The following is a 15,993-nucleotide window of genomic DNA, read 5'->3' on the forward strand; positions in this document are numbered from 1 at the left end:
AGCAGAACCAGAAAATATTCAGAGAGACAGCAGCTGATTCAGGCCTTACTTCGCGTGGAAATGAGTGCCCTGCCAGTGCTAGTACAGTCCAATATTACAGAGGAGCATGGCTTTCAGCAGCCTTGCAATGTAGAGTCACTGAATGAAGGGTGGAAGCAGGGCTGAGGCTGCCTTAAATTTCCAGGCCAAAGTCCAATCGGGTTCATAGCGGTCAATGTTTCCCTTTTTTTAAGGGATATTCCCTTATTCTGAATAGGATTCCTCGCAAGAAAAGGGAAAAGTTGACGTCTATGATCGGGTTTCAGTATGAGTGGCACGTTAAGTGGATTGTGCCCCTATCAGCTGCACTTCAGAAAAGTTGCGCACAGAAGCCCTGCGTTTACTAACTTGTAGGCAGAAGAGTTGCACTGTTAAATGTTAAAGCAAGTCTAAAATACCGGAATTAGATCCCTGTATGTCACTCTACCTAGTGAAGTCTATGCTACCTAGCGAGTAACTGTCTCGTTCTCGCCGCTAGATGGATGTTGAAACAAAACCACCGTGACCATCATGCCCTGCGGCCACGGCAAAGGGGCGGGGACTAGGACACATGCGCAGAACGCTCTTTCCTTGTTGCTATGGGAGCCTACGGCAGGGCAGCTGCTGGGAAGAGGTAGAATCCGCGTTCTCTTTTGTTCCTCCGCTGCGACGGGGGCATTTTGGCACCTGTCGCGACTCTTTCCCGGCTGGAGTTTGCGCCGGCGGCGGCCCCTCGTTGCCATGGCGGCGGCGTTGCCTCTCGCGTGCTAAAGATGCCCCGGGAGACGGCGAGGGAGGCAGCGAGGCCTCCGCCCGGGAGGATGTCGCGTCCGCAGATCATCCACAGCGGCCACTTCATGGTGTCGGAGCCCCACGCCGACCCGGAGCCGGACCCCGAGGCGGCCCTGAGCCAGCCAGGCCGAGGCGCCCCGCCGAGCGCGGCCGAGCGAGCCAGAAGGGCCGGCTCCGCGCGGAAGACCGCGGCCGGGAAGGCCGGTGACGGGGCCCAGCTGACCGCCGCCGCCGCCGCCGCTTACGACTTCGACACGGTGGACGAGGCCGCGTGCCTGTGCTACCGCTACGGGCCTCGAAGCAGCGGAGCCCTCAGCATCGACCCTTCGCTCACGAAGCTCTTTGAATGCATGACGCTCGCCTACAGGTAAGGGCGGGGCGGGCGGGGCACAGCGGACCGTGTGTGTCTGGGGGGAAATGTGGAGAGACACAGCAGGAAGGGCTAGAGAAGGGCCCGCCCGGTGGCTTCCTTTCTCTCTTCCGGCCCTTGCCTCTCGGGATGCATGCAGGGAACCAGACTATGCCTTGGGGTTACAGAGTGCCTGCTGTGGGAACTGCAGCACGACCAATTAGCCTGCCATTCATACGCAAGATATACTAGTATGCATGCAGATAAACGATACTCATAAGAGAATCCATCTGCAGGTAACTTGGCATCGTTAAGTAAAAGCCTCGGATTCCTTGTAACTACAGACATAAAGGGCATTTTCACAGCTTGCCTTTGTCGCGTCTGCCAGGCCAAGTTAAAATCTAAATGAGTGTATAAATCTAGATTTGTAGCTGCCAGTTAAGAAGTGCTTCCCTACAACCTTTCCTTCCACTTTAAGAACTTTCACTTATGGGAGGCAGGTGTGAGAACAGAGTAGTCAAGGAAGGAAACTGACATTTTAGAGTCAGAAACGCATACATCTGTTGAAACCAACAAATCCAGTTTTGTAGTTAAAAAAAAAAAAAGCAGGGGACCTAGATATGACATAGAGTTGTGCCTGGTTCTCCAGCATTCTACTACCACTTGCTTTCTGGCATAGTATTCTTTATTTATTTATTTATTTATTTACTCACTCACTCTGGTTGCAGTTCTACACACAAGGGATTAGAATCAATGAATAAGTCTCATTGAACTCCATAGGAGTTACTTCTGAGATAAGGTGCAGAGGATTGCACTGCTGCTTATTTTACTGTATTTGCAAGGTACCCAATAGCGTCTCTAGTGGCATATGGGAATATGTTCATATAAGCACAGCATAGTAAGGTAAAGGTAAAGGTACCCCTGCCCGTATGGGCCAGTCGTGTCCAACTCTAGGGTTGCGTGCTCATCTCGCTCTAGAGGCCGTGAGCCGGCGCTGTCCGAAGACACTTCCAGGTCACGTGGCCAGCGTGACAAAGCTGCAGCTGGTGAGCCAGCACCAGCGCAGCACACGGAAACGCCGTTTACCTTCCCGCTATAAAGCGGTCCCTATTTATCTACTTGCACTTAAGAGTGCTTTCGAACTGCTAGGTGGGCAGGAACTGGGACCGAACGACGGGAGCTCACCCCGCCACGGGGATTCGAACCGCCGACCATGCAATCGGCAAGTCCTAGGCGCTGAGGTTTTACCCGCAGTGCCACCCGCGCAGCACAGCATAGAGGAGGGGAAGTCACACTTAACTTTAGTCTTCCCAGAAAATCATATCAGAAAAGCACATCTTGCTGCTTAGACAGTGCTTCTGACCCATACATATTACTTTGGTTTTTATCTACCCCATTTTCAGTGTATCTCATACCCCAGTTGACTTATTCAGCAGTCAAGTCCTTTAATCTTTAATCAGCTCTCAGGTCAGACTCCTTTAATGTGTGGAAGGGAGAGACAGTCTTAAATAATAGAAATTTCTATTTGACAGAGTGTAGTGGATAGATAGTTATCATGAGTATTAAAGTGAGAAATGGACCATGACCCAAGTTGTCCCTACCAGATGCTAGAGACATAATATCAAAAAGCTGTATGGGTTATGTGGGATTAAATATCAGAAAGTATATCTGCTTTGGTAAAGGTCTGTTTTGTCCCCTTTCTGATAGTAGTGTTGCTAAAGCATAAAAACTTGGCAAATTATATAAACAGGAAGTTTTCACAGGACAAGTATTTCTTCCTGTGCTCCCTTTAGCTTCCTAATAGAATTTTAATGTGAACTCTTGTGTACAATTTTAATGATTTATGTTAAGGAACTAATTGGCTCGTTTTGCACAGTCTAGTTTTAATTATTGTTACCTGTGCTGTACTATGTTGAAAATTAATACACGCCCTGAATTTTCTGAATTGGCTGTCCCCCTCCCCACAACATTTCTGAGAAGTAGGAGAGAAACTTGAGCAATGAAACAAGCTGCTTAGAGAGGTAATGAAATTTGCTTCCTTGGAAACTTTCAAAGAAAGGCTGGGTGGGCAACTCTCTGGAATGTTTTACATTACTGTGCTTCAGGGCATAACTTGGACTAGATTAGGGATCAAAAACTTTCAGTCTGCTCGCTGCATATGGCACCCAGAACACTTGATTGCTGGCTGTGTGCCTCTTAAAAGTTTAGAAATTCTAGTGTTTCTTTTTTAAAGTAACATTTGACATGATTGCATAGACCATTTTGGATATGTGATGGTAAAACAACGACTCTCTTTTCTGGTTCTTGATGCCAAACAGCCTATCCTGCACTGATCTTGACCTTTGGGATTTCTCCTAGTTCTAAAAATAATTAAAATAAAAAGTACCACACTGGAACAGACAGCATTTGTTTTAACCAGTATCCTGTTCCCAGGAATGTCTGGCCTTGATGTTAGCATATAGAGTTTTGAATTAAATAGCTGTAGTCCTTTCATATAAAAGTTGTATTCTTACCTGAGTTGCACATTCAGCGGATGCTACAGCAGTATGTTGCAGACTAGCTTCCCAATCAATATACTTGCTGCAAAATTACTGCTTCTGCCATTTTTTATGTAACTGCATGCATTTTTCCTACATTGAGATCATCTCCTTGTAAATATATATCTATGAAGCAGCTTTAAATCAAGAAAAAAAGTGTTCCGGCATTTTCAGCAACCTAGTGAACTGGAATAGATCCTCAGAACTGGGATTTTTGGGTCTGTTCTTTGAATTCCAGCATTACGACATTTCAAACATTGACTCCTTTAGGTATTTTCTAGTTAATCTCCCACAACATTATGAGATGTCATCTTGGACTAAGCAAAAGGACAAAGGTAGTATGAGGAGTTTGAATGCCTGAAGAAATCCCCTCAACAGAGTCCTTTTTGACATTAACTTTGTCAAAAGCTCAATTTACCATATACCTGAGCCCACTGGTTTCAGTGGCAGTGCAAGCCTCTGCCCCCAGCCAGTGAAATAGACATTATATTTTGCTCAATAGTAACATAGAATCATATATTGAATCTTTGCACAGCTATGCATTAGAACTGTGACTGATCTATCTGCCTGGGATTATTCTTATTCATTCTGTCTCAAGCAGGTGCAGTTTTGAATAAGAAGCTGTTGTGGCAGAACAGCAAAGGGGCATGGGTTCTGAACAGTATCTTGTTTGTTCTTTTACACAACTGTTCAGTGAAACAGCTGCCAGGTTTGAAATGTAATGGGGCAGAGTGCAATAGGGTGGCCTGAGAATGTGGTCCAATACACTTAGTGTGAGGATTTTCATGTGGGATGTTTGTGCACCTTCACGTGAACTTCTGAAGGGCAAAATATAAGTGTGTGTTGCTACTGATTAAAAAGGGTGCTTGAGTGGAATGCAAGCTGCCAGTATCTGTCTGTATTCCTAAGGAGATGCTGGCTCATTATAATTTCTTCTCCTTCGTAAGAACATACAGATGAGGCACAGTTTTATTTTAACAGTGGAAGAAATAAACCACTGAATTAACCTTCCAAGATGTTTTTAATCATTTGGATTACTCAAGTCAATACTGTATTTTTCTGTTGTAGACAGATACACGCACTAACAAATTGGTTATTAACAGCAAAACACAAATCATTTAACTGGATGTGTTTTAAATTATGCTGCAGTTCTTCAGAATAATTGAATTACCATAGGTTCTGTCCAGGAAATAGTTGTCCAGCACTCACTGACTCTTCGTAGATGGAGTTCTGCAACAATAATGAATGGGGAAGACCCCTTATAGTAAGGCTGGGAGTGGGGGGTATTTCCGGATCTGCCACCTAAAGCCAGGGCTATTTTTTCTTATGTCATAATTGCCACATGGAATTCCACCCCAAGGCTGGTATCTACAGCATACTTTTTAAAAGCAAGATTTTGTCCTTTGTTGAGGAGCTTCATCAGAAAAGCAGGAAGGCAAGTATACATAGAGAGCCATGTAGTTCTGTGGGCAGAGCTTCTGTAATCAACACAGCTTCTTATCCCTATATATGGTCTATAATTATGTTCTACACTTATCAGCATATGCTACTTCTAACCTGTTCATTTTTCTCCTTCTCCCACAGTTTGCTCTAAAAAGTTGAGGAGGAATCAACATCCAGTGAGAGGTTTAGAATAAAGCAGGCATATTGGGTCAATCTGTGCAAAAGGTGAACATTTGTAGACATCTGAGTAGTTTACAGTTTATAGTTTTGAGTGCAGAATTTAGTTTTTTTGGCACAGATTAGTAATAAAGTGTGGCTATAGAATAATCAAGCTTATTAAAGAGATGTTCCTGTTCAGTGTGTTCTTCTTCTTCGGGTTGTTGTCTGGCCCTGTTTCCCCTTGAAAGCCAGATATACTTGGTATTACAAGAGGTGGTTTTTTTTGGCTTTGTAGTGAGAAACTTGTCTCTCCCAAATGGAAAACCTTCAAAGGGCTGAAACTGCTACAGCGTGACAAGATTCGACTCAATAATGCCATCTGGAGGGCCTGGTATCTGCAGTGTAAGTAGCCTGGAAGAAGGTATTTAAAAACAACAACAACAAAAAAAAAAACCAACCAACCATATAAAAGGTCATCCAATATGGGCAGATTAGGTGGGAACCACCAAATTCTGTGTATAAATCCACAAAAAAATGGGTTCTTCCTCCATCCCTACACGTGTTTTCCATGACTTCCTCAACCAAGGAGACTGTTTTACACAGAATTATGTATTGCAAGTTTGCAAAGCTTTATGCTAGCAAAAGTCACATATTAATTGCTTATGGATTTAAAGCTCTTCAGCTCTACTGCCCTATTTAGTGGATGCTGAAATGGGAACGACTGCCAGCCAGCCAGCATTTTCTCTGTTTGGTCCTGCTTGAAGCTGTACTGCGGATTACAGCCCCTTTTCTTTTATTTCATTCTGGATGCAGATGTGGAGAAGCGGCAGAACCCAGTGTGCAGTTTTGTGACCCCACTAGAGTGCAGTGATGTAGATGTGCACCGCAAGCCTGAGGTGAGCAAAGGTTACTTGGGCCTTTCTTACTTAAGAACATACAAAGAAGACAGATTATGCATTTCTGTAAGTGACCCCTGGCTGCACCTTTATTTGGCAGGCTGTCATCATGGAAGGAAAGTACTGGAAACGTCAAATTGGGGTTGTCATCAGGGAATATCACAAATGGAGGTTGTTTTCCTATACCCAGGTAAGTGTCTTCTCCAGCAAGATGTGTTGTACTTCATATAGCTCCCCTTCATCCCTAGATGACATGTTCCACCCAAGCTCATACGGTCCTTTTTAGTGTCAACCAAGGAAATCAGGTAGCTCCATCCAGAAGCACCTTGGAACTCCATTGTAAGAAGGTGGATTTTCTAGATGCTTCTTGCCAGGCTATCATAGTCTGGATCTGGTGGTTATGAGGTGATCTGGAACTAGACTGGCGAGGCTACATTTCTGTCTTACTCTGATGGGTGCCTTAGCCTATAGACTCCTTTCCACAGCTGCCAAAGGCTCTCATTCTCTTGCCCTCTCTCTTACTTCCACAAAGACGCACACTGGTCACCCAGCTATCCCTGTGTGATTATTGTGGTCTGCAATGGCTTGCTGAGGCCTCAGGTGTTCATTGTTGTTGTAGCAGTAGTAGTAATAATAATAATAATAGTACATTATACCTAGCCCTTCCTCCCAAATGTGTCCAGGGCAGCAATAAGCCAGATAGGATTTTATTTAGCTACCTATGGTTTTCCTCTAGCTAAGTATTGTAATTGTAGTACTTTCAGTGGCCTAATCCTAAACATTCTGTGCATTTTGTTATAGGCTTCAAAGAAGATGGATAAACCCGTCTATGGTTCTTCTCAGGTGCTATTTTAATGCCTTGTTCCTATACTGCACCCTCCAGATTCCCCTTTCCCCATGGCAGAGGGTGGAATTAAAAAAGCTTGGGGGTTCTCTGCAGCCATTCAGTATTCCAGCCCCTCATTTGAGTTTGCCTAAAGTTGGAGTTCACAGCTCTTTCTCTCCCATTCTGGACAGGAAGTAGCTGATGATGTTCCAAGGGCAGAGCTGAAAACGGATGGAACAGATGCAAGCCCCATGGACCTTGACCCCTTGCATGACCTGGATGCACTTCTGGACACCTTCATTTCTAGCCGCAACCCTTATGGTGGCCCCAACCTCCGTGGCCTTGGTGAGAGGCCTTGCTTTGTGCTCATTCCATCTATCCCTGGATCTGTCCCTTTCTACCAAGAAACCCTTTAAGTTTTCTCCACTGTCCCCAGAGGCTAGTACAGATGCCTCTAGAGGGTGGAGAGAGCTTTTGAAGTATCTCCATGTGAGAGCCAGTCCCTTGCTTGTGCACCAGAGAACAGTTCTTTGCTATGGAACAAAGTAGTGAGCGAGTGATATTATTTCTCATTTTGTGTCTTCAGCTCACCAGGGAAATGCAGATATGATCCAGCCCACCCTGACCCAACTGCACCCCATCTTTGGGGAGGAGTTTATGGACTTGGACCCCATTCAAGGTAACAGCAGAGGTTTATATGCCTGTACTTAGTGGTAAGGTGGCGCATCTCAAAGCTGAAAGACATCCTCTGAAGCACTTTGTATGGCTTCTTAAGACCACTTCAGACTGTGTTTAAATTATGTATCCATACTGTACACACTTAAAAGAATTCCGTTTGTTTATAAATGCTACTGGGTACATGCTGCTAGGATCTCCTGATCAGCTGCAATTCTCTGCAGTGCTTATCTGTAAAAGAGCCCTTGGATTCCTCAGAATTGCAGCTTGCATATTTACTAAACTCACTGTTAGGGAAAAAACTGAACAAAATATGAAAAGTGTGTCATTAAAGCCCAAAAATCAAATAGAAACATGTATTATTATTATTATTTTAAGCCCACAAGTTAATCACCAGTTTTGAAATATTAACTTGTGACCTCAAGAGTAAATAACATCTGAGTCTGGGTCACCATAGTGGGCTGAAAGCTATCACTGGTGAGAGGAGACTATTTCCAACCAGGCATTGATGAAATTCTAGTTCACCCAAGGCCAGAGCAGAATGCTGCTGAGCAAACATGATACGTCCTGGTAAGGCTAGACATTATTTAAATCAGTCAGCATGCACATAAAAATCCTCTTTTGGGCGTCCAATGCTCTAATAGACGACTCATTCTCCATATAATCACATGCATACTGTACTTTATATATTGTTTGTCCCCTATCCCATTTTCTGAATCAGCCAGGACAAATTCTTCAGGGCCACTGTATATCCCCTTTTCACAGGAAGAAAAAAGTAGGCAAATTAATCTTGTATGAATTCTTAATTTGAAAATCTTAAAACTTACGCATTTGTCATCTCAAAGTTTCTACTTGCAAGTATAGCATCTACATATTGAGCCTATTTCAGTCTCATTCCTGCCACTCTGTCACATAACTCTGAAATTAGCAGTCCCCACCTGCATATTGCTCGAGTTCTTGACTTGAGTTTCTCTACCAACTGGTTCAGTTGACATATCCTGGATTTTAGGTCTCATTGTTCTTCGAAACCACCAATTGATGTCTTCTTGTATGGTGGATGTGAATGAATGAATGTTTATTATTAAGGCCAAACAGCCAGCATACTACCTGTGTGGTGAAATCCTGATGATTCTTTGCTTAATTGATTCAGACACACAAGCCATTTATCTTCTACCAGTTGCTCTTCATCTCCTCCCAGCCATGTACCTTTTAAATCTTTGCTTTCTTTTCACAGAATTCATCACTTCCTGTCGTTCTCAGCCCATGAGCCAGGTAAGGAGAATAATTTTATCTGATAGCTTACAAACTCCTTGGGCTTCTGCAGCCCCTGATGCTTACTGCAGATACTGGTCTGTGCTTGATTTTGATTTTGGAAAGGCAATAGCCTTTTTCAGCATTGCAAAAAAACAACAACTGAGCAGTGGGAGTTCCCCACTTGTATGATTTTCAGTGCAGCCATCTCCAGCCTGGACTCAGGAGTTGTGTTTGATTTGCACTCTCTTCTCCCCCCTCTTAGGCTCCTGCAGTAACGGATGCTAGTGCTTTGAACCAGTGCAACTCAGATACACCTCTCATTGCCCCTGGGACCAAGGATCTCCCACCGCCTGGAGACTCTCTCAACCCCATTCCCATCTCACTGGATGTGGAGCCGCCTGTACCTTTGAATGGACAGCAGACCTTCCTGCCATTCTTCCCCACCTCCCCACTGAGGATCAGCCCGCCGCCTGTCTCTCCCATCTTGCGCATGCAGCCTCAAACCACTTTGGTCTTCTCTGTCATCACGCACACAGGATCAGAAACAAATTCTCCGTCTGTATTTCGGGACACTTTTGCTGTGCCAGTCTCTGCTCCTCCACCCAAGGATGGGAAATGCAGACACCTGCAACGGATTGCTCCAGCACCCTCCTCTAGCCAGCAGCCAGCCCTTCCCGGTGCTCCGCTCCCCTGCCTGCTTGCAACTGGTATGTCCCTGCAAGGACAGGCTCTCCGTAGGGGAAATTGAGGTATTGCTGACCTAGACTACAATGCTTCTCTAGGTCCATTTGGAGTTTTAAGTCATACTGCAGAATTCTCCTTTCTTTTTGGTTGTTGTTTTCTGAAGCAAATCTCACCAGGATCAACTTTTGGAATCCCTAATTTAAACAACTGCATGCATTATTAGTGTTTATTTTGATATAATTATCTGAAGCTGGAGTTTAGCTTCATACTTGGGAATCACTGGAAGCAAAAGCATTTTTCTGTACTGGAAAAATAAAATATGTGGTCCAGGGAGATAGTTTTTTGTGTTACTGCAGAATTTTAAAATTATATACAGCGGTACCTCGATTTTCGAATGTAATCTGTTCCAGAAGACCATTCGAGTTCTGAAACATTCGAAAACCGAAAACTCAGTATAGAATTTTTTTGATGTGGTTTATTTATTGTTTATGACTTTTGTAATTACCGTATTTTTCGCCCTATAGGACACAATTTTCCCCTTCCAAAAATGAAGGGGAAATGCGTGTGCGTCCTATGGGGCGAATGCAGGCTTTCGCTGAAGCCTGGAGAGCGAGAGGGGTCGGTGCGCACCGACCCCTCTCGCTCTCCAGGCTTCAAGAGAGCCGCAGCGCCAGTCCCACAAGGTCAGGGGACAGCGGGGAGGCAGAACGCCGCCATCCTGCTGTCTCCCGATGTGGTTTGGAGGCTGACGGCGGGGAGATGCGTGCTTCTCCCGGCCGCCAGCCCCGCAAGCTCCGGGGACAGCGGGGAGGCGCAGCGCGTCCTCCCGCTGTCCCCGGACCTGATCTGCAGGCGGGCGGCGGGGAGAAGAGCGCTTCTCCCCGCTGCCGGCCCCACAAGCGCCTGGGGGGGAAATAATTTTTTTTTCTTTATTTCCCCCCCAAAAAACTTGGCGCGTCCTATGGGCCGGTGCGTCCTATGGGGCGAAAAATACGGTATGTAAATCTTGTTATGCTGTAAGCCGCCTTGAGCATTGTTTTTTTAACTGTGGAAAGGCGGCATACAAATAAAAAAAAATGATGATGAAGAACTGAGTATGGAAAACTCAATACGGAAGCCGTGTGGCATGTTCGACTTCTGAGGCATATTTGAAAACCGAAGCATTTATTTTTGGGTTTCTGGCATTCAAAAACTGAAATGTCTGTCAATGGAGATGTTCAAAAACCAAGGTACCACTGTATCTGACTTGAGCTGATAGGCATTACGTAACAGTGCCTGTATCTCCTTCAGTGGATTTAGGGTTTAGCCTTGCAGAAATTGTGTGTCAAAACTATGTACTGACTAGTCTGTAGAATAGTAAAATGGTTAGTCCACAGGTATTGGAGACGGATTTAAGGTGGCAATCTTACTTGCAACTATACATATGTGTAAAGATGTCTGGGAGCTGCTGTTTGGAAAGGGAAAGAAAAAGTCCTCTATGCCCAGATTCCTGCTTTGATCCCCTTCTTGCTTCTCTGGAGTGTAGTTAAGCTTTTCGTTTCGATGCAGCCAGCAGTTTGAGCCAGGTAAATCAAGCAGAACTACAAATGTCAACATTCGTCCAAATGCTTCATAGTTAAACAGAAAACCTTCAACTCATTAGTAGAAGTGAAATGACAGCTCATTAATATAACTATGCATATTTACTAGCTTTTTAAAGTTATATTTTAATTTTTCTTAGATCTACAAGTGAGCACAGATTTTCTTGACCCATTTCAGAACAAGGCTCTTGTGCCTTGTAGCTTTTTTGAATGGGGAAATTTGTCAAGAGCTGTAGAGTCTTCTAATGTGCAAGCATTATGAAGAGAGAATCTGTAACTATGAAACTTTCCTCTCTACTCCATTTAAAACTCACACATAAAGGTCCAGAATTCCTATGTGTGTCTGATGGCAAAGTGGGTACCAAACAGTTGGTGTCAGATTGGCTGGTACATGCAGGAATTTTATGACACTAATGGTTATGGGGAAACCAGGCCTAGGTATGTTTTGGAAGGGATCCCTGAGGCAAGGATGCTCATTGGCCTCTCTGTTGGGTAGGGTGCCATGCATTTAAGTAGAGATTATTGGCCTGAATTGTATTTTCAGTTGTGGTGGGTGGGATTTCATAAAGCAGCAGACTCCTTTTTGTGGGAAAATGATTGCTTGTACATGAGAGCATGAGCAAAGTTCTTATTGTTACAGGGTGATTTCATAGCTAGAAGCATCCTTGGAGCATGAACAGCGCGTGAACAGCTCGTGCTGTCCTATATGATTGGCTAACGTGGCATGGCCTGATGCTCGCATGGTCTAGTGCGAAGGTCCTTATCTGCTTGCTAGAACAAATTGCTTGGCTTGTACTTTGTATCTTTCTGATTTCACACAATAAAAGCTGTGCTGCATGAGCCCTAGAGGCAGCTATATTTCGGAACCTATTATGGTGTGAGACTGATTTTTCCTTGGATGCCGAGCTGCAACTCGACACCTTTTCATTAAATAAATTCTGCCACATTCAAAAACTTGGTCTACTGGTGAGCAGCTAAACTGAAGCTGTGTAGTTACAGGGAGTGAGTGATGCTGCTTCAGCCAGCCAAGTTTTGTACATGCATTGGGGGTTAATACATAGAGGCTGGGAAAATAAGAACATCTCTTTCATCTCTAGGTCCTGCCCCACTGCCCCTCACTCCAGTCATGAACTCTGTGCAGGTAAGGATGCTCTCCTCTGCCACCTTCCTTCTGCGAGGCCTTCTATCTCTGTTCTGCTTTTTGCCTCCTTGGAGTTGACAGGCAGCGTATTTTTCTATCTTTCTTTTTAGCTGCTCTTTCTTTCTCTCAACCCTGCTTTTCCTCTCCCACAGGTGTGTGGGGTCCCAAAGCCCCCTGTGAATATGCTGAACTCATTCTCGGCAACGGTGAAGTCTCCTCCACTTGCCTCTGCTGCTGCTTCCCCTGACACTGGTAAGCTGGCTCAGGAGGGTGCAAAGTCACTCGGCCTCTCTTCTTAGCAATATCTCATCCGCTTTCACTGGATTGGTCTATATGCCGTGCCAAAGTAGAAATTGAATACACACCTTAAGAGGAACTCACCTACCCCAGTATTTTTTGGATTATTTCAGGTGCCAAAACCAAGGAGAGAGCTGAGGACAACGCTCTCTGCAAACCCCAGGAAGTGGACAAATGCTGTACTGCCAAGGTAATAAGAATACCCACACCACTGTACCCCATCTTGTTGGCTTGAGCGTTGTGGGAGAAGACATCTTTTCTCAAAGATGATAGCCAAAGGGGTAGTTGCCTGGCAGTGTCTCAAATCATGGCTTGATTGGCTCTTGCAGGGAAGTCGCAGATCAACACTTACCTCGGCTGACTATGCCCGCCGTAGGGTCATCAGCTCCGGCTTCAATACCCTTGCCACTCTGGTGTTGACAGGACCTGATCAAAGCAGCACTAAGGTACGCATCCCCCACTGTACCAGAGGATGGAAGGGCACATATTCTTTGCTGTTTGTCCAGTCCTCCCAATTTGCTTTGTGTACCTGCTGGAGCCATTCTTGTGGTCTTTGCCCTCCCAATCCATTTTACACCTTTACTCCACCCCCTCACCTCCCCAGTTCAGCAAAGCAATGCTCCTGCAGAAAAGTGCGGCACATGTGGAAAGACTGCAGCAAGAGCGCCGACAAGCTCAGGAGACAGTTGAAAGACTACGTGGGGAAATCAAAGAGCTGAGCACTGCCATTGAGTGAGTTGCGGGGCTGGCTTAAGGGGTTTTCATTGGATCAGGGATACAAGTTAAAAGGTGAGAGGGGAACTCTGTCAACAAGTTGTGGCTTTTCTCTTCCCTCCAGTGACTTTCAGCGCCAGCTTCCACCTACGGGAGCTCCTGTGCTGCCACCACAGTCAGGTCAGGCTTCTCAACTCTATGAAGAGTATGTCCGCAAGCGCACCCTGCAGGACTGGCGCTTCTGGCTTGTATCCACCACTGAGCATGTGGGGTGGGGTGGGATGGGACAGGTTAGGGTGCAAGAAAGCAGCAAGGGGAGGTATTTGGCATGGCATCAGTGGCTTGCTGGGTGCTTAAGGGGAGCAGGGAGACTTGGCTGCATAGGCTCCTTAACCTCTTCCAACCTGCAGTTCAGCATGGTGATTAAACCACTCTTTGAGAGCTACACCAGGACAGTGAGCACAGGCAATGTCAAGGAATTCTGCGACTCAGTGTTGAGCTGGTTGGAGCAGCACTGCACCCTGCCCATCTTGCGCCCTGGTATGGATCAACAAGGAAATCTAGAAATGTCTTTCCCTTCACTGACCCATCTCTTTCCCCCCCTATGGCTTTCAATGATCCTTGCCTACCTTCTAGTACGTGCTTGTGTATCATTCACCTATCTTACTCCTGCTTGAAGTACTCTTACGTTCACACATAACTAAGAGAGTGGAGCAGAACCATGGCTTACCAATTATACTCCACATTCCCGATTCCCTTTTCATGCCTTGCTAAGTTACTAGACACAATTGCCCATCACTATGATCCTTTCCTTGCCCTGAAGCAAGATTATTGGACAGTGCCTTAAAGCAAGGCCCAGATGTGACCTTAGGAGTTACCTGGCTTTGTGGTGTTTAGGAAAAAATCTAGCTGGAGATGCCAGCTGTTCTCACAAGTCTTCTATTCCTGATACTTCCAGAAGACTTGAAAGGATTCTCTTTCTAGGAATTAGGAGAAAGTGTCTGCATTGAGTTCACTGTTACTGTTTTGGTTTTTTGTCCCACAGCTATCTCTGGCTCCCTCCTGCAGCTAAGCAAGATCACATCCATACTGACTCGGCCAACCCAGTTGCGTGAACAAGCCCTGCAAGCAGTAGCTGGCCCTCCACACTACAAGAGCAACAGCTAGGATGAAGACCAGGTCCAGTGCTATATGGACATCCTCACACACTACCAGGAAAGCCAGCAGCAGGGACGTCTATCTCAGGAATTCATTTGCCATGCAACAAAGAAGCTTATGTTAGACAGTATTGGGGTTTAGATTGCCAGAGCAGAGAATCTCTGAGTATTCATTTTGGTGCTGGACACCTCTTAATACTCTCTCTCTCTCTTTTTGCAGAACTTCAGGTAGTAGAGTGGGGGATGTGGGGGATAAGGCAAGACACAGAGCCAGAATGCAGATTTAATTGCCAGATATAGGATGCCAGCCATGGCTTTAGCCTCTTTCAGAACTGGGGTGAAAGATTAGCCACATAAGAATTAGTGTGGCCTCCATTTCCTGTGTTTTCCCACCAGAGGGCAGTGAGAGTGATTCTTGCAGGCCTTCTCAATACGTATGATTCGTGGCTTTGTTCCTCACTAAATTTGAGTGTTTGTGGCTAAGTGTCCCGCCCCCTCATATGCAGTATATGTTGATGGCAGATTTTACCTATTCAACCATACCCATGACTCCTTTCTGGGGTGTAGAGGATCAATTTCTCCCATCTTTCATTTTAGCTCAGAGACCTTTTGTAGGACACTGTATTTTCTGTAGATCTGCTGAATTTTTACAGGGGGTGGAATCTGACTTCAGCTCAGTATTTGATGGTGTGATGATACTCTTTGCTCTGAGGATTGTACCTTCAGTGTACTGCATAGACTATGCCTGCCATTCTCCATCTCCTATGCTCATGTTTCTTTTCTCAAGTTACATATTAGCTTGGCGTGGAATCTGGAGTTTATTTATGCACAACACATCCTGTACTATGTTTGCCAAACTTTGTTCTAGGCTCCCAGCTAATGTACAACTCTTGACATCTGACCACAAGGAGGTTGTGTGATGGGGAAGACACCACCTTACCACTGATAGGCAACCTGTTCTGTCTCGATTGCATAACCTTCTGCAAATGGCAATACCTCATTCCAAACTCCCAAGTTAGTCATAAAGCTAATGTCTACAGGAACAGGAGTCTAGCTGACTAAACTAGGGAAAAGGTTTTTTTTACCTTTTCCAGAGTTTTGAGTAGTATCTGAAGTAGCTCTGGACATTTTGGCACCTGATAAGAGAGAATCCAAATGTCAGACCTCTATCCCCCCACCCCACCCCACCCTCCCCCAGTTAACAGGTACAACCATTGAAACAAGCAGGAACTGTGGCGGTGCATAGATCCTTTTCATTCCTGATGGGTAAACTCTATAGCTTTATCTTTCATTACCAGATGAAAGCCTTTGATGATCGGAAATTGTTCTAACTGCTTGTGTACAAGATATTCTAATACTTATGTGTCCAGAAATACACGAGAGAAAGAGTTGGAAGGGACCACGAGGATCATCTAGTCCAACCCCTTGCAATGCAGGAATCTCTCACCCAACGTGGGGCTCCTTGTTGAGA

General features: G+C 45.2%; 1 protein-coding gene across 1 annotated transcript; it reads left to right on the forward strand.

Annotated features, from left to right (window-relative positions):
• Positions 1-327: 327 nt before the first annotated feature.
• Positions 328-15,709, forward strand: LOC309349171 (MLX-interacting protein-like). The gene is made up of 17 exons (XM_081874931.1): positions 328-1,177; positions 5,594-5,700; positions 6,112-6,194; positions 6,295-6,384; positions 6,996-7,037; positions 7,212-7,365; positions 7,607-7,699; positions 8,930-8,967; positions 9,212-9,656; positions 12,311-12,354; positions 12,507-12,606; positions 12,765-12,841; positions 12,981-13,097; positions 13,256-13,383; positions 13,490-13,613; positions 13,776-13,905; positions 14,411-15,709. The coding sequence occupies exons 1-17, from the start codon at positions 792-794 to the stop codon at positions 14,530-14,532; spliced, it is 2,280 nt and encodes a 759-aa protein (XP_081731057.1). The 5' UTR covers positions 328-791; the 3' UTR covers positions 14,533-15,709.
• Positions 15,710-15,993: the final 284 nt, after the last annotated feature.

Source organism: Podarcis erhardii, assembly GCF_964252035.2.
Source record: "Podarcis erhardii genome assembly, chromosome: 1".
NCBI classification, from domain to species: Eukaryota; Metazoa; Chordata; class Lepidosauria; order Squamata; family Lacertidae; genus Podarcis; species Podarcis erhardii.

Excerpts from the sequence above, each read along its gene's own strand:
- LOC309349171 (XM_081874931.1), top strand. The coding sequence starts at position 792 with ATGCCCCGGGAGACGGCGAGGGAGGCAGCGAGGCCTCCGCCCGGGAGG. Across the intron at positions 5,701-6,111 it reads GAGGGCCTGGTATCTGCAGT|ATGTGGAGAAGCGGCAGAAC; the intron begins GTAAGTAGCCTG and ends TTCTGGATGCAG. Across the intron at positions 7,038-7,211 it reads CCGTCTATGGTTCTTCTCAG|GAAGTAGCTGATGATGTTCC; the intron begins GTGCTATTTTAA and ends CATTCTGGACAG.